The sequence below is a fragment of the Sinocyclocheilus rhinocerous genome, unplaced genomic scaffold, assembly GCF_001515625.1.
Source record: "Sinocyclocheilus rhinocerous isolate Xijiao unplaced genomic scaffold, SAMN03320098_v1.1 scaffold534, whole genome shotgun sequence".
Lineage (NCBI taxonomy): Eukaryota > Metazoa > Chordata > Actinopteri > Cypriniformes > Cyprinidae > Sinocyclocheilus > Sinocyclocheilus rhinocerous.
In genome coordinates this window covers 2,328,650-2,351,276 of record NW_015646352.1, presented here as the reverse complement: position 1 = coordinate 2,351,276, position 22,627 = coordinate 2,328,650, and the positions used below count along the sequence as shown (strand labels likewise).

Below are 22,627 nucleotides of genomic sequence, written 5' to 3'. Positions count from 1 at the left end.
AATTTCAGCCTGTTGCCCTCACAAAACTATCATATGGCTTCAGACGATTTGTAATATAGTGCTTGAGTCACATGAACCTTTATTATGAAGAATCAATGGTACCGTTGGAGCTTGAAATCCCTTGGTCACCATCCACTTTCATTATACTTTATGAAAAGAATATAGCATGAAAATTCGTCAAAACATTTCCTGTTCTATTTCACAGAAGAAATGAAGTCATCAGAGTTTAGAATAACATGAAAGTGAATAAATAGTGACAGAAATATTATTTTTGGGTGAATTGTTCCTTTAAGTGGTTAAGCTCACCTCATGGTTCTGCTGCTTATGGAATTACAATGGCTTTCGGTTGACAAAGTGCAGGTGCAGGGGTTGTCATCATCACTGCTGACCGGACATCACAGACTGTGGTACAACCAAGCAGTGCTTAAAATTTCATGGGGAAGATGTTTTCTGAACATGAGCTGCCAGGCGGGGAGTCAGGTTGTAGGATAGGAAGCCAGGATCAGGGTGTCTTCTTGAGCAGGAAGTTTATCCTGCATTACATTACATTCGCTGTTGACCTGTAGTCTGAGGCAAACAAACTGCTGCTATAAATAAACACAATAAAAAAAAAGAAAGAAAATCCAGTATGACAAACATGAAAAAGTCAGTGGCACAGAAGTTACCAAAAACCTGTTCTTTGACGTCTGATGCACAAATTGGCAATCGTTTACCTAAATCACTAGGTTTGATCTAATTAGTGGATTTCACACGTTTGAGAGTCTGGGTGCACTTTTAACCAGTCTGCCTGAAAACAAAGTTCTTTACTAGCCTATAACAAAATGTACTTTTAAGAAACATGTATTCAGAGATATTCAGAGTTTTGTTTGTTTGCAATTTATATATCCATTATCACAACTGTGTAATCAACACACTCTCGTGGCAATTCGTAACACTTTTACATTTTGGCGATTTGGTGGCTAATTTTTTAAGTATACAAATTCAAATCTGTTCTTATTTTAGAGAGACTTGCTTTGCTAATGCTAATTGTGCTAGCATTCTGTTTTCTCAACCGCATGCTTGTCTGTTATGATGACATCAGTGATTTCAGAATTCCCTGCCTCAAATTGTGTAAAAATAAACTGCGGTTGGTTGCATGATTTGCATGTCGGTTGGATGATCTCTTCCTGTTTTTGCAGATGGTACCTAGCCAGAATAAGCTTTCAGGCAAACCACAACATATGTCAATAATCACAAGTCTGGTCACATGAGACTAACGATAGACCAGTCAACAAAATTCCAGAAAACAATATTCTAAATGCAATTGTCAGCTTAATAACCTTAGTATTTGATAGTGCAGCTATACTCCAGGAAAGAGGTTTGGAGATTAATCATCAGTCAGATGAGTGTTTCTCTCAATCATTCTGGGTAATCAATCCTTCTGTTTGCTCTAGCTAGATATAGTATCAGTGAGTCATATTGTAAGAATGTTGTCACCTGACTAAAAGTATGTTTGGACAGCTTCTGTCAGACAATGTTTTATCCAATTCCATCCTCACACCACAATAAAGTAGCAATCTCCTCCATGTTGGTTGGCACCAACAGCCCCTTATTTTCACAAAATGGCTTTTCTTATTACCTTAAAAGGAGTAGTTCACCCCCAAAAGTTCAGCCTCATATTGTTGACGCCATTGACTTTCATTGTGTGGACCTCAAAAGTTCTTTTGTGTTTGCAGAAGAATGGACATACAGGGTTGGAATGACAAGAGGGTGAATAAATTGTGAGAATTATCATTTTTGGATGAACTATCCCTTTTAGTGACCTTTTTGGGGTTTGTTTACCCAACCATACTCCCATTCATCAGTGTAATTGCTGGCTGTGGTTTAAGTTAGCCAAATTGACCCAGGGTTCCTTTCACCTCCAAGTTGGGTGCGGCTGAAGTTACGTAAGGTCATTACCTAAGTCCTTTTTTCAAATGTTGGAACATGAAGGTCATGATGTGGCAGGTAATGTCTCTAAACCTCATTTTCATTTCACTTTGGTTAACCAAAAAGCCAAGTATTCTGTCAAGACATATGTGTCCAGAATGGCTCTACAGGTTTTTGGGCTTGAAATATTCATCATTTTTATATAAAAGCATATGTATTTGAAGTCCTGTGAGATCTGTGCTTGACATACATTCTCTCAGGCCTCAATCTGATAAGAGATTCACTCGGAACTATTCATGTCGGAGTCGGAATGACAAGAGGGTGAATAAATTGTGAGAATTATCATTTTTGGATGAACTATCCCTTTTAGTGACCTTTTTGGGGTTTGTTTACCCAACCATACTCCCATTCATCAGTGTAATTGCTGGCTGTGGTTTAAGTTAGCCAAATTGACCCAGGGTTCCTTTCACCTCCAAGTTGGGTGCGGCTGAAGTTACGTAAGGTCATTACCTAAGTCCTTTTTTCAAATGTTGGAACATGAAGGTCATGATGTGGCAGGTAATGTCTCTAAACCTCATTTTCATTTCACTTTGGTTAACCAAAAATCCAACTATTCTGTCAAGACATATGTGTCCAGAATGGCTCTACAGGTTTTTGGGCTTGAAATATTCATCATTTTTATATAAACGCATATGTATTTGAAGTCCTGTGAGATCTGTGCTTGACATACATTCTCTCAGGCCTCAATCTGATAAGAGATTCACTCGGAACTATTCATGTCGGAGTCACACATGGAGAGCTTGGTCAAGGTCAGGGCCACTGAGGGCAGAAGTAACCACACGAGGCCCGGACATAAATAATGATGAGTCTCTCGGTTTAACTCTGAAATTGAGAAGAGGGTTAAAAAAAGAACTAAACACAGGTGAGCAATGACCTGTGGCGGTAGGCTGGACCGATGTGGACTGCACAGACCACGGAGGTCTTGGAGAAATCACGTCATCCCATGAACCAGCAGTGGACACATGAGCCCTTGGTGTCACAAAGGGCCGCTATTGAGACGCCTCCCAAAGCGCCATTAGGCCGCTGGTTGAATTCTGTCATTATTTACTGACCCTCATGTCATTCCAAACCTGTATGAAAAGTATAACTTAATTTTTCCGGTGGAAAAGGTGTCAGTGTTCTTTTTCAACATACAATGACAGTCAATGGGCTCCAGTGTTGTTTGGACTCCAACATTCTCCAAAATGTCTTCTTTTTTTTTTTTTTGCAAAGAAGAAAAAAAAATTAAACAGGTTTGGAACGATGTGAAGGTGAGTAAATTGTTACAATTTTCATTTTTGGGGTAGACTATCCTTTTAAGTATGTAAAAAAAAACAAAGGTAATTGCAAACACCACAAATAGGCACACATTTCAAACCTCGAATTAACAGACAATAACGAGGAAGATAAATCTAAATAAAAATCATTTATTTTCATTAATATAGTAATCAATCTACCTAGAGCAAAGAAATAAAGGTCCACCATGCCACTTTATTACTACAGTATGTGGAGGCTGCGCCAAGGTCTGAATACTGAACAGAAGTACACACAGACCAATAAGGAGAGAGGGAGTGGGGTTCATTCTGGTCTTCATTCTCCATGCCTAGTTTAAGGTGGGAGGGGCCAGTGTACTTGGGGGTGGAGTCTAGGATATACTCCTTTCATCTAAAACCTGGGAGGGAAAGCTTTGAAATCTTCAAGCTAGAGGAACAGACCTGTTATAGAGGGGCAGACCAACCTTGACAGACACAGGAAAGCGGAAATGTCTGTGCCGGTGTGAGTGTATGCGAGTGTGCATGTGTGTGTGTGTCTGAGAGACGAGGTGTAACAGGTGCTGCTTAGATCCAACTTTCACTGTACACTTGAAGAGGTTTCAGACACAAGGGATAAAAAATTGAGGTAACAAACGCCTTCCTTTTCTAGTTCCTGAAAAACAACATCAAAAAAGGAATTTCAGACAATATAAAAATGTTACACAAAGACAAAAACTGTGAACTGTGGATTATTTGTCTTTATATTGTAATTCATGATTAATCATTTTTAGAGATGCACAGATATTAAAATTCTGGTCAATACCAATATTTATATATATGAAAAATGATTAAAAAAAAAAACTACAATGAATATTTTAAATGCTTCAAGTGAGTTTAGGCATCACAACACTATAATGTACAGCAGTGGTGTTTCTGTTAACTAAAATGATTAAAAATCATTTTCGGTAATAAAAAAACTTAAATAAAATAACAAATAATAGATAAAAAAAATTGTTTTAGAATTAAAATGAGAAAATTTTAAATTAGACACTACAAATCAAGTTGAAATACTAAAATTACTAAACTTAAATTAAAGCTAAATCAAAGTATTAAAAACGAATAAAAATGACAGAAGCATATAACAAAATTACTAAAAATTAAACCAAAATGATAACTGAAAATATAAAAATAAAAGCTAATTTAAAATGAATAAATACTACAATAGTATATAAATAACAATGAAATAACACTGACGTACAGTATGAAAATATTGAGAGTTTCTAAAGATTACATTTATCAGTGTTATTAAATTGTTAGTGTTTTTAAAGAAACTTTGGTAATCTATATGCAAAAATAAGCATATACCATTAAATATCAACTGAACCAATAAATTAAAAAAAACACACACACACTAATTAATTCTTGATACCTGCTCTCATCGGGGTGTGTTGGTTCCACTTGACACTATGGTGCCATCTGTATTAGTGTGAGACTGCTCCTTCATCACTGGATCTAAAGACATGCACAAATTATGTATGTTTCTAGAATTTTAGTCAATTAGTTGCGTGTATACAAGTTGTCAGCAGTGAGGTAAGCTAACTCACAGAAATAAGGGTGCTCCATGGCCTCTGTGGCGGTCAGTCTCTGCTGATGGTCATAGCGTAGCAGCTTGTCAAGAAGGTCCAGAGCCTCTGGGCTCACCAAATGCTGATTCTCCGTCTGCACAAACTGTTCCCAGCGCTTCCGCGTCTGCCTGTAGGATACGGCAGGAGTTTCAGTAACTGGTCAAACTTACATAGTAATAGATTATGTCACAATTAGTATTAAAGCAATTGGTACTTGGTACTTCGTATCAGTGTTATTTCAGTATCATTGATATCCTATTACAATTTTTATAAATATTTTGAAGTGGTTTTTATTTTGTTTTGTGTTTTTGTCATTTTCAGTAGTTTTTATAAATTTTTATTTCACTTTTAGTTATTTTATAAAATCAAGTGAAAAATCACGTAACTGAATGAAAATGAGAAACGTTGCCTTGGCAGCTAGCTGAAAAATTAAATTCAAGTTTTTTAATTTTTTTTATTTTTATTTCAGTAAACATCTATTTTATTTCAGGTAAATAAAATTTTTATGGTTTAAATTTCAGTTTATTTAACTAAAATAACACTGCTTTGTATTTTAATATCGATGTACTGAACACTTACGTTTGGCCAGATATTATTTTTCTGACATATTTCCTTTTGTAAAAAGTTACTTAACTCAGAGGAAAGCCTTGGAATTACCTCAAATAATAAATAAATATAATTTTATAATAAATAATTGGTATTTTATTTGTGAATATAATATAACACAACATATCATAACAAATCATATACATTTGCTTTCTATTCTTGGCTTGTGTTTGTTATTACTGTGTTTTAAAAAATCCATTTAAATTTCTGAAATGCCTCTATGACATCCTCTGCTGGTACTCACTGGCCAAGCAGGTCTTTGAATCGTGGATCCAGTTCAATGTGGTATTTGCGCAGGTAGCCGAATAACTCATCTGTTCCAAGAACTTTTGCAATCCGCACCAGCTGGAGAACAAGGAAATCAAATGAAATCATGGTCACATGCTTAAGATAAAGAATTTAGCTTGTAGCGTTAAATGCATAATATGTATTTTAAATCTACTTATTAAAATGAACAATCAATCTATTCCTGATGTATAATGTCACGCACCTGATCGTAGTTGTCCTGGCCATGAAAGAAGGGCTCTTTCTGAAAGATCATACTGGCCAGCATGCAGCCGAGACTCCACATGTCCAGACTGTAATCATACATCTGTTCACGCAAAAAAAACACACATTTAACCCAATAACCATAGACAACCTAAAAAGAAAACAGCAATATGTGACATTCAAAAACTTTTACTGTATATTATTCGGATCATAAATATTACAATGTACATGCAATGATTAAGCATACTACGTTTAAGGACATTTGATTGAGTGATGTTCTAAATACCATCATTGTTGTTTATTTCATGCTAGTCTGACTGTTACTGACAGCTTTTTATAGTTGTCTTTCATGTGACAACAGTGTCTGGAATATTTATGATCTGAGCATAAGGAAATAAGGTCAAAGACTTTCAATATAAACAATGACATTGTGCAACTCCTCAACAGACCGAGATTAGTGGTGATGCAGATAAATATTTTTAGGCACTTAAACTGATCTGAAACTGGATGAACAAGTTATCGACAAAAATCGGAGGAATTTTACGTTACATAAGAGAAAGTATTTGTTGTCGTCATAAAATCGAGGACTCTGTCAAAGTAGCTCAGCATTTTTAAATTATTCTGTGTGATTCATGATGAGCATTTTACCTGATAGTCCACCAACAGTTCTGGACCCTTGAAATAGCGTGAAGCCACTCTGACATTGTACTCTTGTGCGGGGTGATAGAACTCAGCGAGACCCCAGTCTATCAATCTCAGCTGCATCAAAAACACACAAACATGATGCTGCAAATCAACACCTGAAAAACACTTTGTTACCCAAAAGAAAGTGGTACCCTGATGCCCTCTGCTGGTTTACAAAGCCAATAACTACATGGCAGAGGGAACATTACAGTCTTTCTTTCTCTGAAAGTCTCTCTGATTTGTATTCTGAATGTCTTAAATGCAGTTCAAGATGAAGAATTAACAATAACTGCATCATTACCTTCCTTAACTGGTGGTCGATCATAACATTGTGGGGTTTGACATCACGGTGCATGATCCCCATACTGTGGCAGTAGTCCAGAGCCTGCTCGTATTTAAACGAAACAAAACAAAACAAAACAAAACAAAAAAACAAAACCTTAGCAATGCATACGAGTCTCCAAAACAAGCCAGTGAAGCACACACTTGTGAGCTTACCTTTAGTAGTTCAAACATGTAAAAACGTATATCGTAATCTGTTAACTTTTGATACAGCTCCTAAACAGGAAGGAAACAAAAGATATTAGATTTGAAGGATTTAAATGCAACTTACAAGCATTTAAATGCAACTTAGACATTTCAAATAATTTTAATTATTATACCATTCCTTGGATTTTGATTAGCCAGCAGACAGTAAAATATTTCTGCAAAACAACTCATCACCTTAAATAGTCTCTTATTAAATATTGAAATGTCCATTAATTAATTATTCATTACCTTAAATAGACAGACTGGTAGATAGACAGATATACAGACGATAGATAGATAGATAGATAGATAGACAGACAGACAGACAGATGGACGGACGGACTGATAGACAGACAGACAGACAGATATACAGATAGATAGACAGACAACCTTAAATAGAATATACCTTAAAATCTGTGTTATTGATGCATTCAAAGACAAGCGCAGGTGTTCGAGACTGCAGAATGATTGGGGAGGAATCGCAAAAACAGAGAGAAAAAGAGATGAACAATCAGAAAAAAGGAAGTCCTTCAATCAACCAATAAAACAATAGTAAGCATTAACAGACACCATCAAGCAGTCATTGTGATGGCAATCAGGAATAAAACAGGAGCACAAGGACTACAAAAGGATCATGGCTGGCTGCAACTCATTATTCAGATGTAAAATCTAATTTGCTGTTTAAATAATCATTACCACGCTTCTCAGCCATTTTCATATGATCTCATTTGTGTCCATATAATCCTTTGAAATCACTCTATTACCGGTTGCTTATGTTTGTACGGTAAATCTGTGACATTTCCAATCTGATTTTTTTTTTCAATGTAATTTCACTGACAACTTTGAGACATAAAAACTTCTTACAACTAATTCCGGCCTGAACCCAAATTCGCATCTGTAAGCTATAAAAAGCAATTTGTCTCAAATGCTGTCCACCCACGATCTTCAGAAAAGGAAAAATCAAAGTCCTCCTTCATTACCTTCCTTAACTGGTGGTCGATCATAACATTGTGGGGTTTGACATCACGGTGCATGATCCCCATACTGTGGCAGTAGTCCAGAGCCTGCTCGTATTTAAACGAAACAAAACAAAACAAAACAAAACAAAAAAACAAAACCTTAGCAATGCATACGAGTCTCCAAAACAAGCCAGTGAAGCACACACTTGTGAGCTTACCTTTAGTAGTTCAAACATGTAAAAACGTATATCGTAATCTGTTAACTTTTGATACAGCTCCTAAACAGGAAGGAAACAAAAGATATTAGATTTGAAGGATTTAAATGCAACTTACAAGCATTTAAATGCAACTTAGACATTTCAAATAATTTTAATTATTATACCATTCCTTGGATTTTGATTAGCCAGCAGACAGTAAAATATTTCTGCAAAACAACTCATCACCTTAAATAGTCTCTTATTAAATATTGAAATGTCCATTAATTAATTATTCATTACCTTAAATAGACAGACTGGTAGATAGACAGATATACAGACGATAGATAGATAGATAGATAGATAGACAGACAGACAGACAGATGGACGGACGGACTGATAGACAGACAGACAGACAGATATACAGATAGATAGACAGACAACCTTAAATAGAATATACCTTAAAATCTGTGTTATTGATGCATTCAAAGACAAGCGCAGGTGTTCGAGACTGCAGAATGATTGGGGAGGAATCGCAAAAACAGAGAGAAAAAGAGATGAACAATCAGAAAAAAGGAAGTCCTTCAATCAACCAATAAAACAATAGTAAGCATTAACAGACACCATCAAGCAGTCATTGTGATGGCAATCAGGAATAAAACAGGAGCACAAGGACTACAAAAGGATCATGGCTGGCTGCAACTCATTATTCAGATGTAAAATCTAATTTGCTGTTTAAATAATCATTACCACGCTTCTCAGCCATTTTCATATGATCTCATTTGTGTCCATATAATCCTTTGAAATCACTCTATTACCGGTTGCTTATGTTTGTACGGTAAATCTGTGACATTTCCAATCTGATTTTTTTTTTCAATGTAATTTCACTGACAACTTTGAGACATAAAAACTTCTTACAACTAATTCCGGCCTGAACCCAAATTCGCATCTGTAAGCTATAAAAAGCAATTTGTCTCAAATGCTGTCCACCCACGATCTTCAGAAAAGGAAAAATCAAAGTCCTCCTGAGACAAACTGTGCACCCTGATTGGACAAGTATCGCCAACGGAAGAGGAGAGAGATGGACAACGTACCACAGGGTCCTTTACTGTGTCCATTAGCTGAATGATGTTGGTTCCTCCTCGTAAGTTCTCCAGGATCTTGATCTCTCTCTTGATCTTCTTTTTCTTGACAGGCTATTTTAGAAATCAAATATGTAACAATATATAAAACCTAGTCAACATTAAACAACAATAAAAACCTCATGACATGGCTTGATAAACACATTTTTGTCTGTGGTAAAACAGAAAGTTGAAATAGGAATTTTAAAAGGCTTGTCTCCGTTTGAAAGCAGCCAATAGCCTGTAGTTTACCTCAAAAACATAGTTTGCTATTGCTAGTGAGAATATTAAGGGGAGGGAAATTCTCATTCCAGGAGACATTTGATTGGCCAAAACCTTGCCCAAGAGCGCAACATGTTTCATCAATATCTTTTTGTGTGTCCTCAGAAGAGCGAAAAAGTATATTTTAAATGCGTTTATATTTTTTAAGCATATACTCTGCTGTGCAAAAGTTTGGGGTCAGTTAGATTTTTTTTTAAAGAAATTAACACATTTATTCAGCAAGGATATATTAAAATAATCAAACGTGACAGTCACATTAAGCAGCCCAACTGTTCTTATTGGTAATAATAAGAAATGTTTTTTGAGCACAACATCAGCATATCAGAATGATTTCTGAATGATCATGTGACAATGAAGACTGGAGTAATGATGCTGAAAATTCAGCTTTGCATTACAGAAATAAATTATATTTTAAAACATATTTAAATAGAAAACACACTATTTTAAATTGGAATAATATTTCACAAATTTACTATTTTTAACTGTATTTTTTAATAAATAAATGCATGAGACTTTCAAAAATATTTTAAAAATCTTACAGACCCTAAACTTTGGAATGTTAGTGTATGTCCTGTATGTGGTGTATGGTTTCTTCAAGAGAAAAAAAATAATAATAATAACAATAAAAATCATGCAACTATCTACATGGAACTTACATCAAGCCAAGATTTCCTTCAATTTCTGGAGAAAATTACATTTAAATTTACCTCAGAGAAACCACATCATTTAATAAAATATAAGATGAAAAGATGTCAAAGGTCATATTGACTACACACTGAATAGAAACTCTCACCTTAAGGATTTTGACCACCACCTTCTCATTATTGTTGATGTTGATGGCCTCGAAGACCTCGCTGTATTTGCCCCTCCCGAGCTTCCGTACCAGCTGGTAATCCTCCTGGTTACTGCAGGTGGTACACAGATTCACATGCCAGTCAGATAAGAGAATCTACACCAGAAAGCAACATCTCCAACCCAGCACGCAGATGAGCAACAAGGGGCTGAAACACATTCAACCATCTGTGAAAATGACCAAGCCCATCATTTCCCCTGTCAGCTGAGGGCTGACTGACATCTCTACCAAGGGACTGAGTCAAAGACGACATTTTAAGCATTGGTCTCCTGTCTGAAAATGCGCTTAACTATAGTAATGAGGCAAACGCCACTATTCTTACAGAGCTTAGTTTGTACATGCAGAATCACATTTTAATCTGAATCAAAATGGCTTAACATAAAGCAGTAAGCTACAATAAATACAATTGAGAATATATACATTACGATGTAAAAAAAATAAATAAAAAAAAACTTCAGCTGCATCCAATTGTCCTATTTTAGTATTGTTTATATACAATTATAATGCCTAGTAATATTTTAAATTAGCTTTTATTTTTATATTTTCAGTTTTCATTTGAATTTTAAGTTTTCATTTTGCAATTAGTTTTTTTTAGTCTTGATTTATTTTTATTTCAGTTTTAGTTGCATTAGTACTTCATCTTATTTAAGTTATTTGCCAAGGCATCATTTCTAATTTTTGGTACAGTTTAATCTAATATTTATATTTTATTTCAACTTTATTTCAATTAACAAAAACAAATTGTAATACTTTTAGTTATCAATGACAACACTGGCATCCACATGACTCACTAATGCCACAGCAACCATACAACTAAAATTCCATGCTCAAATGTCATTTTTTCCCATTCTGGCACATTGCATTTAACATCAATGTCGTGGAACCTTGCAGTAAATAATGACTTAACTTTGACTCACCACACAAAAATATAAGTTATATACACACACATATACTGTATATATATCAGAAGACTGATATCAAGCAAAATAGTTGCCAATTTTATGGTGTTTTCATGGTGTTTTCTTTGACAGACAGTCACTATGATCAGTTTTACTGTATGGAAAAGAGCTGTGTGAAAATTGCTAAACAAATTCTCCTTTTGTGTAATACAGAAAAAACAAATACAAAAAATAATAAATAACGACAGCATATTCATCATCACCTGCAATAATATATGTGCACTGTTTAAAACAGAAGCACATTAACTGCTCCAGAGGAATCTAACCATTAAAACCACTAAATGCTGTATTTGTGCACTGGTTTAGAATGGTAATTACTGGACGTGCACCGCACACTTGAGGGAAGCAGCGCATTTGCATAAAATCTGTGGATAGTCACACACTCCCCCTCTCTAACGCTGCATCTGTACATCCGTTCATGTCATCCTCTCATCATCAGCTCTCAAAACAGGAGCTGCTCGATCACGCAGATTGATGACTTTCCCAGAACGATCGATAGCGAGCCTACAAATGTGAACCACTGCGCAAAGAAAACCAGCAGGCATATGCACAAAATTATACACGAAACGCGCCTAGGTAGGTAGCTCACTGGGTTTTGAGACACAAAATCAGGTGATGATGCACTTGGGCTTTTTATAGCTTTAAATCTCTCACCTCCAGGTGGGCACATGGGCCTCGTAGTCCCAGTATTCCCTGCTCTTCAAAGTGTTGACATCGGCATACACCCGAGATTTACTACCGGCCACCGGGCCGGGCATGGCGCGCGACGGGGCTCAGGGTGTAGGAGAAATCCGATCGCCAAATCCAATCCAAAACACACAAGAACGCGGAGGACCACCGATCAGAAGTACACCAACCTGGGGGAGGCCTGACGGTGTCCGGTTTGGGCGTGTGATATCTGAAATCAGCGGCGTAAAAGATGGAGCGCGGTGGACGCTGAGCAGCGCTCGTTCCCCGGCTTGTCAGTGGTGTTTAAACCGCCTGGAGATCCGAGGGTGAAAATGAACGGTGGATAGTCTGTGAAATGCTCTGGCAGTGCTAATGTCGCATGCAAAGCTAGATGGTCTATTTTGGATCTGTATGTGAGAAGTTTTGTGAAAAGTTATTGGGTTTAAAAATAGACTTTGAGTCTTAGGCGGGGGGGTTTGTTTAAATCTAATTCTTGTGGGTTAAACCCCCCCACCACCCCAAAGGGGCCTCAAATTCCTAGATCCAAAGCATAGAGATCCAAGAAGAAAAGCCAGGATGTGTTTCCTCTCAGTCTTCAGTCTGTAACAATGGATGCTGGAAAATACAGACCGTAACTGAATAGAATATAACTAACCAGTCTCTAAGCTTCAGGATATTGATTGACTGGTTAAGAGAGAGAGAGCGAGCGAGAGGCGGTGGACTACAGATCGATGTTCTGCTCGACCCCCGTGGAAAACCGTGTCACCGTGACGTCTCTTGCGTAAAGTCGATATGCAATAATCGCGAAACCCGTTTATAATCCCGTGCAGCGTTCCGCTTGTGATCGAGGTTCGGGTTTTCCGGACCAATCCCCGTGCTGCAGCAGGAAAAACGGACTGCAACGGTTTGACCCGGAAGCGCAAGATAGCTTTATCAATTAGCATTGAACAGCCGGAAGTACAAGTTGTCATGGCCACTGGGCATGTCCGTCCGTTGCTACGCTACGCGGCCATATATGAAAGACTTCCGCTTCCACTGTTGACAAAGGAACAGATCGCATTTCGACACAAGTACTATGAAAAAAATATTCATTTTGAGGAAATGTATGGCCGGATTTTTTTACTGTTCCTGTTTCACTCCTTTCAAAAGTATCATCACACTTGCAGTTTTGTGCAAGTTGTTTTCGTTACCTTAATAAACGATGAACTCGGGGAAAACATAGCCTACGTAAACGGCATATGTAAATCTAGCATGTAAATTTCCTCATAAGATTAATGTTTACAATATTAAATAACAATACTGATGTTATTTATTAATTTACTGTTTTATCTTTAATACATATCGTGTATAACGTTGTCTGGTATAATCTGTCCCTAAATTGAAAAATTATGTTTATATTTAATGTGTTTTTTTTCATAGAGTATCACAATAATAAATGTATGTGTTTATTATTTTAACATAAATAATTTAATGGCAAAGCACAAGAAACCATGGCATTGTTTACCTTGGCAACCATGGCAGAAACGACAGAGGACGGTAAAATCGACACGGATAAAAAACAACTTGTTGAACTTGTGGAGGACTTGAAGTAAAGCACAAAAGCTTGTTTTTTTTTTTCAAAATCTTGGCTTATTCTCGCAGGCATATTTGCCAAAAGATAACCTACATATTATTCGTTTTAATAATACTGTTATGTGGTTGGCAGATAACGAGACGGACTAGCAACGTTTCACTGATCCTAGTCTCTAAACGTTTTATTTCGTATTCTGTCGACAAACATTGTATATTATAAATTATATTTACATTTGAATAACTCACTTTTGTTACCCTCAATTTAAGACGCTCCAATGCAGCGCGACAAGCAGAAATCGATCTGTTTGATCGATATATTAATCGACTGGACCCACAAACTCATTCGGAGTCTTTTGAAACAGCATCACAGCTGGAAATGGCAACGGTACGTATTTTATAGACGACGTGTGTTATATGCGTTTTGAATATTCTATCTTTGTATTTAATGTTAAATGAATACAGTCATTGCATAATGTTCAATACGTCGTGACGTCTTTATCGTCTCTTTTCACTCTAAAATTTTGAGGTGAAATATTCCTGTGTATGTAAATCTTGTCATTTAAAACGTGTTACGTTGTTCCGTGTTCTTTAAATAACATTAATGTGTTTTTAATTCATTTCAATGACGTCATTCGTTCTTTCATCATCGTCAATCATGACGTCATTCGTTCACTGTCCATCTTTTGATACCAGAGTCCAGGAAGGAAAACCAAAGTACGCACTCCAGAGACACAACAGCTCCTGACACTGGAACAGAAATGGGATGTCGCCCAAAGCGTGCATAAACAGATGACAGAAGATTTGAAGAGAGCAAAAGACCATTCAGAAAGAGAGCTGGACAATTACAAGGTCATTAGTCAAGAGAGACAGAACAAACTCATGAGGCTATGACAAATTCATTTCATATGTTTATGTAATTGATTATACCCCCTTTAGGCAACTCTGGAAGAAGCTGATATCCACTTGGCAGAGGTTAAAAAAGAATGTTGCCAGTTTGATCGTGACATCTGTAAAGCACTGCGAGACAAAAAGAGTGTGACGATGAGTGCTGAGAAGGTCATCAGATACATTGAGGATAAAGTAAGGGCCAAGGTAAAAGAAAACTTAAGATTGCAGGTTTATTCTGACAGGAATTGTGATTTAAAATCACAATAAAGTGCCCACATTTTTCCAGGAGAACCTGATTGAGAAGTTGTATCAGAAGAATGCAGCACTCCTCGCATACAAGAAAAAGCTACAAATCCAGTTAAAACAACAAGAGGAGATGGGTGAAGGGCTGACAGCTTTGGACTTTGAGCAGCTCAAGTTTGGGAACATGAAATGTAGGAAGCGACTGGATGAGCAAAACCTCAAACATATGGAACTCAAACTGCTTGCAGGGAAGACCTTGCATGTCTTGAATTCTGTGAAGGTGAGATACTCAACCAACTATAAAGTGGTCTGCAAGCCTGACAGCTGAAGATATCAAATATGTGTTGAGCTACACACCACAGTAATAGGACAGGTCTTGTTAAGGGTCATTACTATAAGAAACCCTTGGCCTTGAGCGGTCAACCGAAAACTGTGGGCACTGTAAGTGTCTAGAGAATTTTTTCAATATCTCTGTCTTGCAGGAGAAGCTTCAGACCTTGACACATGAGTCAGATGTGCTGAGCAGTGACATTGCTTTACGAATGAAGATACTGGTTAAGATTGAGGAGGAGACTAAGCAAGCAGAGGAGGTCAGGATAATGAAATTACTTGTAAATTACTTAAATAACCAACATGATGGCAGTAAATAACTAAATATTTACAATTTTAAAATTCTGGTAGTCTGTCAACCATTAAATAATAAAAATAATAATAAACCGACTAAAAGATATTTGTACTAGTTGGAGTGGTACTCCACTGCCCAAAAGCCATAATATGGATTTTTTTCCCTGACAGGAACGAAACAAAGCAGAGGCTCTGAACAGGAAGTTGAGGGGCCAGTTGGCCGATTTTCACGTACCACATGTCCTACAATACATCAAAGTTAAGGAGTCTCATGGCCAGCTGCAGAAGAGTGTTAAAGAATGGGAACGCAAGGTGGAGATTGCAGAGGTGAGGATTCCCCTAAGGTTCCCCCCCCCCCCCAAGAATTAATCATATCATTGTGTGTGTGTGTGTTTTTAATTACCCAATTATTCCAGATGGCATTAAAAACACACACAAAATCCTGGGCCAAGCTTCGGATCGCTGCTGGAGCCAGACCAGTTCCTGCACGACATGCAGCCATAGATGCTGGATTGTATGTGTTCTGAAACAACAAGAACTACTTCTTGTCCTAAATAACCTCAATGCCCAAGATGATGTCAAAGATACTCATACAATTTTGCATCTTTTGCTAAATTTCATTGAAGCACAAATGCATCAATATAAACAATAAAAATGACACACAACAATGCATTATTAATGAAAAGGTTTATTAGTTAGTGCTGTGTATATTAAATGCTACATACAGATATGTCAGCATGAATGTCACATCAACCGCCACATGAAGTTTTCTTACTAGCTCATACACGATCTACAATTTGAAAAAAAGCTAAGGAGAAGTATGTGCACTCGAAAGCGCACATACCTGGAACAGATTACGGGGACTAACACAGCAGGCATGCAGGGGTGGAGAGGTCTCAAAACCATAGAGGAAGGCCATCAATCTTAACGTTCCCCTGTGGTCCTGACACGTCTGCCAAGAATATAGATATTTATATAGAGATTTTAAACAATATTAATACAAAAAAATAATATACAAAACATGAAAACATAAACACAACATAGTTTTCAAATCTGACTGCTCGCTGATTCTTAATGCCTACAGTTTAAAAAAGCCCCTTGGTATTTAAAACAGTGGTAAATAGATACAATAAATGGGAAACAAATTGGAGGCAAAGGGCTCTGCAGAGAAACTAGACGCCCCTGCTTAAGGCCAAAGTGTCACTATCACCTCGCTGTACAGTACTAGGCGAAACCTAACTGCAAGAGGGAGACGCTCCTCAAGGGCCAATGGTCAACATATAATACTGCATAAGCAACAGAGCTGAGAATGTCATTTTGCCCCAGGTAAGATGATGCAAAATTGTGATGTGGGTGGGAGGGAAACAACGCAGGCAAATGAAGACTTGGACAGCTTGTTCTATTCAAAAACAGTTTTGAAGACCAATAAAAAAAGTGGGAGCTTTTTCTAATATTAAAAAAGGAGAGTACATGATTCAAAAACCAAAGATTACTCTTGTATGAGTACCACTTACTCTCTAAATTAAATATGTATATACTACAATTGTAGTAAGTGTCAGTTTAAAAAACAATTTTTTAAAAGAACGTACTGGTTATCGTTTGATGAGTATGCAACACAGACATTCACTAACAACATCAGAGTGATGTGCGTTTAAGTCAAGGCCTTAGAGATAGAAAGAATAACAAAAAAATGACTCGCCGTCATGTTGCGAAAGGCAAATGACTGCAGGCAAGACATGGTGTTGGCAGATTAGAGATCAAACACATGGATAAATCTATACAGTAGAGGAAGAATGACACTTAGGGTACTGTACAACAAGTACATGAGTCCTGTATGGGGCAGTGGGTGGTCAGGGCATGGGGCAAAAACCTTTATAAAATCAGACTCAATTTTCACACAACCTTGAACACACCAATTACAATCCAAACTACATCTACAAAGAGGCTGAAATAAATTTTAAAAAGGCAAATTAGAAACAAAATATAAAGAATGTATGAATCAGAACTTCACATGAAAACTACTTATAAAATGGTGGTGCAGTTTAAGAAAGACAATGCAATATCTAATGACAGGACTGGTAAACAAGTTGCATACATACTAACTGTACATACAGTAATACGGGAAGCCTTTTCAGTTTTTTTAGGCAATTTTCAGGACAGCTGTACTGATTCTCATGGTAATATGAACTGTTTGTATACAAGATTGAAGTTTACATTTCTATATAGATTCTATATATTTACGTATAATCTCAGTGAAATGTAGAGACCGTCTGAGGTCGTTATACTTCTGCTGGTTAACGATCTGTCCCATTTAAGGTGTGGTACAGTACAATGATGGTTTTTGGTACATACCATTAGTTGCCACGACAAGGGGAACGTCAACATTGACATATACAGACAGTTTCAACAGTTCATAACTTTGTCCCCCTTTTTGTTTTGTCGTTAGCTGTGGGGCGAACTAAATACGCACAGTAGGCTGCCGGAGGTGCTCCAAATGTGTGTACATTGGACCAAGGCTAGTGATCGGAGTAGAGTTATTACGCAGAGGCACACAGTAAGCAGTATTTGAACCATACTAGGTACTAACAAAAGTGTATAGCTGATTTAATATGAAGGATCAAGACTGAACAAATAGTTGCAGACCGAATCGTTTTTTGACTTGTGCTCTAAAGATCTGATGGGGGCATTGTGAGCCATGTCGGGTCAAGGAACCACAATGCAGGGCAAATGCCACCCTACTGGACTAGGGTCACAGTGTTATCTGGGATAGAGTTCGATATCTCCCGTTCCCTCCTCCCAGGATTCAGATATAAACCAGCAATCAATAACTTTTCGCCGATCAAATCCAATTAAAGTATGCCTCTTGATATCAAAAAGGGAATAACTACTTGTTGAGCATATGCATGTTTAGAACAAAATGAGGTACTATGAAGTCACTGGGCCTTGTAAGAATTCATTTGACTGGAGTAGAAATTGCTACTACCTCTGCAAATGGTAATTGGGAGCACAAGTTACTGAATGAGAGAGGACACAGGATACCCCCCACCTTCAGCTGTGTGCTGGACAGTATGCTCCTGAAGGGCTCCTAGATCAGCAAAACGCTCTCCACACCATACACATTTAAACTGGGCATCTCTCGCATGCACGCTTTGATGCTTGGCCAGGTGTTCGCGTTGCTTGAAGCCCTTGTCACAACTGGCGCACTTGTAGGGCTTCTCTCCGGTGTGGACGCGTCTGTGCCGCTGCAACTCCGAGGAGTACTTGAAACGCTTCTCACAGTCGGGACACTTCAAGGGCTTCTCCCGGGAAGGGTCGCATCGGTGCTGCACGAACTCTGAGGAGGACAGGAAGCGTCGGTCACACAGCGAGCATTTGAGTGGCTTCTCGGTGCAGTGGGAATTCTGATGGCGCTGTAGCGTGGTGGCCTTTTTGTAGGCCTTTCCGCACACGTCGCACTTGTAGGGCTTGTCTGGATTTGTGGGTGTCGAGGAGGACTCACCACATTTGTGGCGGAGCAGCTCACCCGACTGGCTGAAGCCCTTGCCGCAGGAGGCGCACTTGAAAAGGTTGTCCATGCCGTGAACATGCTGGTGGTACAACAAGTGGGACGGCTGCAGGAAGCCCTTGTCACAAAGGTTGCATTTGAAGGGGCGGTCGGCGGAGGGCTTGTGCGTGCGTCGGTGGCGCACCAGGGCATACTGTTGTTTAAAGCTCATCTGGCAGTCTTCACAGTGGAATGGGCGTTCCTCCGAGTGAGTACGTTCGTGCTGTCTCAGGTCGGACGGACGCTTGAAGCCCTTCCCGCACGTGGCGCAGCGAAATGGCCGAGCACCTTGCGGCTGACACTGGTGGTGGAGGAGCTCGGAAGACTCTTTGAAGTGCAACTCGCAAAGGTTGCACTTGAACAGGTGCTCACCCGAGTGGGCGTACATGTGACGGACTAGGTGGGATCGGTGCTTGAAGCTCTTCTCGCACACCGCACACTTGAACGGCCGTTCTGAGCTGTGGGTACGCTGGTGGTGGGCTAGATGAGAGGACTGGCTAAAGCTTTTGTCACATGTTTCACATTTAAAAGGCTTCTCGCCCGTGTGGACGCGTTCATGACGGGTGAGCTCAGATAAGTGACGGAAACCCTTGGAGCACACGGAACACTTGTAGGGCCTGTCAGGTTGCGAAGGCTCAAACGTAGGCTGGCCTGACGTCCCGACAGCAGCGCTGCCACTGGACGATGCTTCGTCGTTAGATGGTTGCCCTGGAGTGCCCGTTGATGAAGTTGGCGTGGCATTTCCAGAACCCGGCCGATATGTTTTTTCACATATGGAGCACTTCATGGGGTTGCCACTGTTATGGGCATTGTGATGCTGCGCTAGAGAAGTTAACAGGGAGAAGCCCATCTTGCACACTCCGCACACAAAGGGTTTCTGCTCCACCTGCACGCACTGATGCTCCAACAGGTCAGTGGCTTGGTGGAAGATTTTCAGACACTGCGTGCACTGAAACGAACGGTCTTGGCTCACCATGCACTGGTGCTCATGGGGATTAGCCAGATGGGAGATGTCATGGCCACATGCACCACACTTGTGTCCTTCCTCGCTCCCTACATGCAATGAGGGCTGCTGCGCTTGTGCCGGATGCTGCTGCTGGTTGAGCTGCTGACTGTGATGTTGCTGTTGTTGCTGGGATTGTTGCTGCTGCTGCTGCTGTTGTTGTTGCAATGCCGTGTCCGGCTGGAGGACGATGCCGTAGACAGTGCAGCCCAGTGTGTCCGCCCCTGGTGGGATGGTGTGCACCACTGGAGGCGGGGCAACAGCATGCTGCTGCCACGCCTCCGTCATCCGGGCTCGGGTGTACGGATTCAGCTTTGAGCCGTAGTTTAACCTCTTTCCAGACGAATTTAGGGGGAAGGGAATGTTGGACTGCCCACGATGGGAAAGGTGGGGAGGCAGAGAGGAACTTATTTTGACAGCTCGTGAGAATGACAAATGAAGAAAAAAATTATATGTAATAATGTTTTCAGGAACACTTTGTGGCTTGATATAAACAGCGAACTGACATGGATGTGAGCATCAGCCAAAAGTGCAAAGGAGCTTAACCTTCTTCATCACCTTGGTACAGCCCTATAAGAGAAAAAAAAGAGAACTGAATGAAAAACGTGCAATAGAACACTCCACACATCTTTAGGGGCATTCACACTGCAGGGCTCCACAACATGGATGGCTTATGAAACAGTTTTGAGCCAGTTGATGGAACCATCACTTGCCACATCATACATTTGTTGATCTTGTACATGTCATTTTATGCCTTGCAAATTTAAACTTAATATTAAGATGAGTATTGTCATTGCATATTTTGCTGATTTAAATGTTACCAAGGCAACATTATCTAACTGGCTGACAAAGGGAGTCTTTACACCGCCAAGTTTAGGCCGCTCTGTACCCGTTTAAAATACAGTGTAAAGATGCAATGGTGCATAAAAACCAGGCTAAATTATGCCTGCTCTGACCCACCTTATTCCCTAGTATCAAACTGTACAGTTGCAATTGCTGTTAATGCATTTATGCCACCTCTGAGTAGCATTTAATTAGTCTAAGACAATGAACTGCCACTTTAGAAGCACTTATGTTATGTGACACCCTTTGAAGTGTAAATTTGAGGTTTTGTTGAAACCGCTATAAAAAATTGATCTTGGAAACATCAATAAGACAAGCTTAAAAATTACAAATAGATCCTTTTTTGAAGTTGAAAAAAAATTAAGATTCCATGAAAAATTTAAATATTCTGGCATATAGAAAACATGGCTGAAATTAAAATGTGTGTGGCCAGTAAAGTAAAAAAAAATAAAAAAACATCTGAACTACTGGTCCGAATGGGACAGAATAAAATATCTGTATTGTTCAACAATAAGACCCCTGACACTGACAGCGGCTTGCATCATTAAAATTGACCAGAAGACAAAGAAAGCTGGCTATTTAAGGCAACATGAGTTTTAAAAGATTGCTGGTGATCCTACTACATCAGCAAAGCGACTTGACGACCTTGGCAGTTTAACCACTGTTAATGTGAAAAGCCTTAATCTTTACTGCAACAGCTGGCTTTGAGTCTTGGCTACTTGGTCTTGGCTATTCTACAATCATCAAATGGTTACCTGAATGTACATTTCAAATCATATCATACTAACTTAGAATTTTAAGTGCGCACTTATATTCTACCTGAGCAGAGCACCTAATAAACTAACAATAAGTAAACACAGTACCATATGCACCAAATGAAATCTGATCACGGACCACACAAAATGCATATGATACCCAAAATGCTGTCCAGGTAGGAAGCTCACTATGTTATAAGACACAGTCCTTTTGTCTCCAATCACCACATTAATAGACTGTGTACAAAAGGGGTACACATGCCCCAAAGCATGCATGCATGGTTAAGACAATGCAATAACACAACGATATTGAATGACGCTAGATCGCCGCGTATTTGTTTACACACAATTCGCGCACACATATTCGCGTTTTTTTTACCGCGGTGCATAAAAGCCGGTGACAAAACTGTAGCTTTAGGTAAGGTAGCACTAATATTAATGTCCAACACAGAACCCTACAGTTTATAAAACCGGCGGGTTTTCAAGACACCTGGAAGAAAACCATACACACAGCTTTGCAAAATGGCTAACGAATATTTGCAAGCTGGCTAACAGGCTAACAGTATCTTTGCAACACAGACATCCTGCTACGTTTTGTTCACATATGCATATTACCTTTTTCATAAGCGGGTTCCACGCATGTTCATTCTCGGAAATATACGTTTAAACAAAAAACAGCTTATGGTGTTTCTGAAGGCCGTAAATCCTCCCACCGACCCGCGGTCTCGGCTAGGCCGCACCCCTGGCCAGTGTCTACAAAAACACTTGAAAACCCTGCCAACTCCCCGGATCTCTCTTGGGTTGCTCCGCAAAACCCCGATAGCAGCCTTTTCGGCGTTTGCAGCGCATTTAGGGGAGCCGACTGGCGAGGAGAGCCCGAAACATAGTGTGTTTTATTTCGGGCTTGGATCAGTGACCACCGAAACCCCCGACAGCCGCACGGGAACCTGAATAACACATAATTGGCATCCTTACAAAACATACCG

At 39.0% G+C, this 22,627-nt stretch overlaps 3 protein-coding genes across 4 annotated transcripts; 1 reads left to right on the top strand and 2 right to left on the bottom strand.

The window, feature by feature from the left end:
* Positions 1–3,373: 3,373 nt before the first annotated feature.
* LOC107707509 (casein kinase II subunit alpha'-like) lies at positions 3,374–13,099 on the bottom strand. Of its 2 annotated transcripts, XM_016511564.1 has the most exons (12): positions 12,155–13,099; positions 10,482–10,593; positions 9,380–9,481; positions 8,746–8,796; positions 8,310–8,369; positions 8,113–8,196; positions 6,569–6,679; positions 5,922–6,023; positions 5,676–5,776; positions 4,805–4,953; positions 4,630–4,712; positions 3,374–3,873 (listed from the first exon to the last, which is right to left on the bottom strand). In XM_016511564.1, the coding sequence occupies exons 1-11, from the start codon at positions 12,256–12,258 to the stop codon at positions 4,636–4,638; spliced, it is 1,053 nt and encodes a 350-aa protein (XP_016367050.1). In that variant the 5' UTR covers positions 12,259–13,099; the 3' UTR covers positions 3,374–3,873; positions 4,630–4,635. The 2 variants fall into 2 exon arrangements, with proteins under 2 accessions (XP_016367050.1, XP_016367051.1); XM_016511565.1 differs by lacking the exon at positions 3,374–3,873 and having other exon boundaries at positions 4,624–4,712; positions 12,155–12,258.
* A 519-nt stretch (positions 13,100–13,618) lies between these two features.
* LOC107707511 (coiled-coil domain-containing protein 113-like) lies at positions 13,619–16,928 on the top strand. The gene is given in 9 exon segments (XM_016511566.1): positions 13,619–13,757; positions 14,009–14,111; positions 14,113–14,150; positions 14,437–14,590; positions 14,678–14,833; positions 14,916–15,152; positions 15,355–15,462; positions 15,668–15,823; positions 15,913–16,928. Coding segments are annotated over 9 exon segments (1,161 nt in total). The 5' UTR covers positions 13,619–13,659; the 3' UTR covers positions 16,024–16,928.
* Positions 16,172–22,579, bottom strand: znf319b (zinc finger protein 319b). Its single transcript, XM_016511563.1, has 2 exons — positions 22,257–22,579; positions 16,172–20,613 (listed from the first exon to the last, which is right to left on the bottom strand). The coding sequence occupies exon 2, from the start codon at positions 20,329–20,331 to the stop codon at positions 18,508–18,510; it is 1,824 nt and encodes a 607-aa protein (XP_016367049.1). The 5' UTR covers positions 20,332–20,613; positions 22,257–22,579; the 3' UTR covers positions 16,172–18,507.
* Positions 22,580–22,627: the final 48 nt, after the last annotated feature.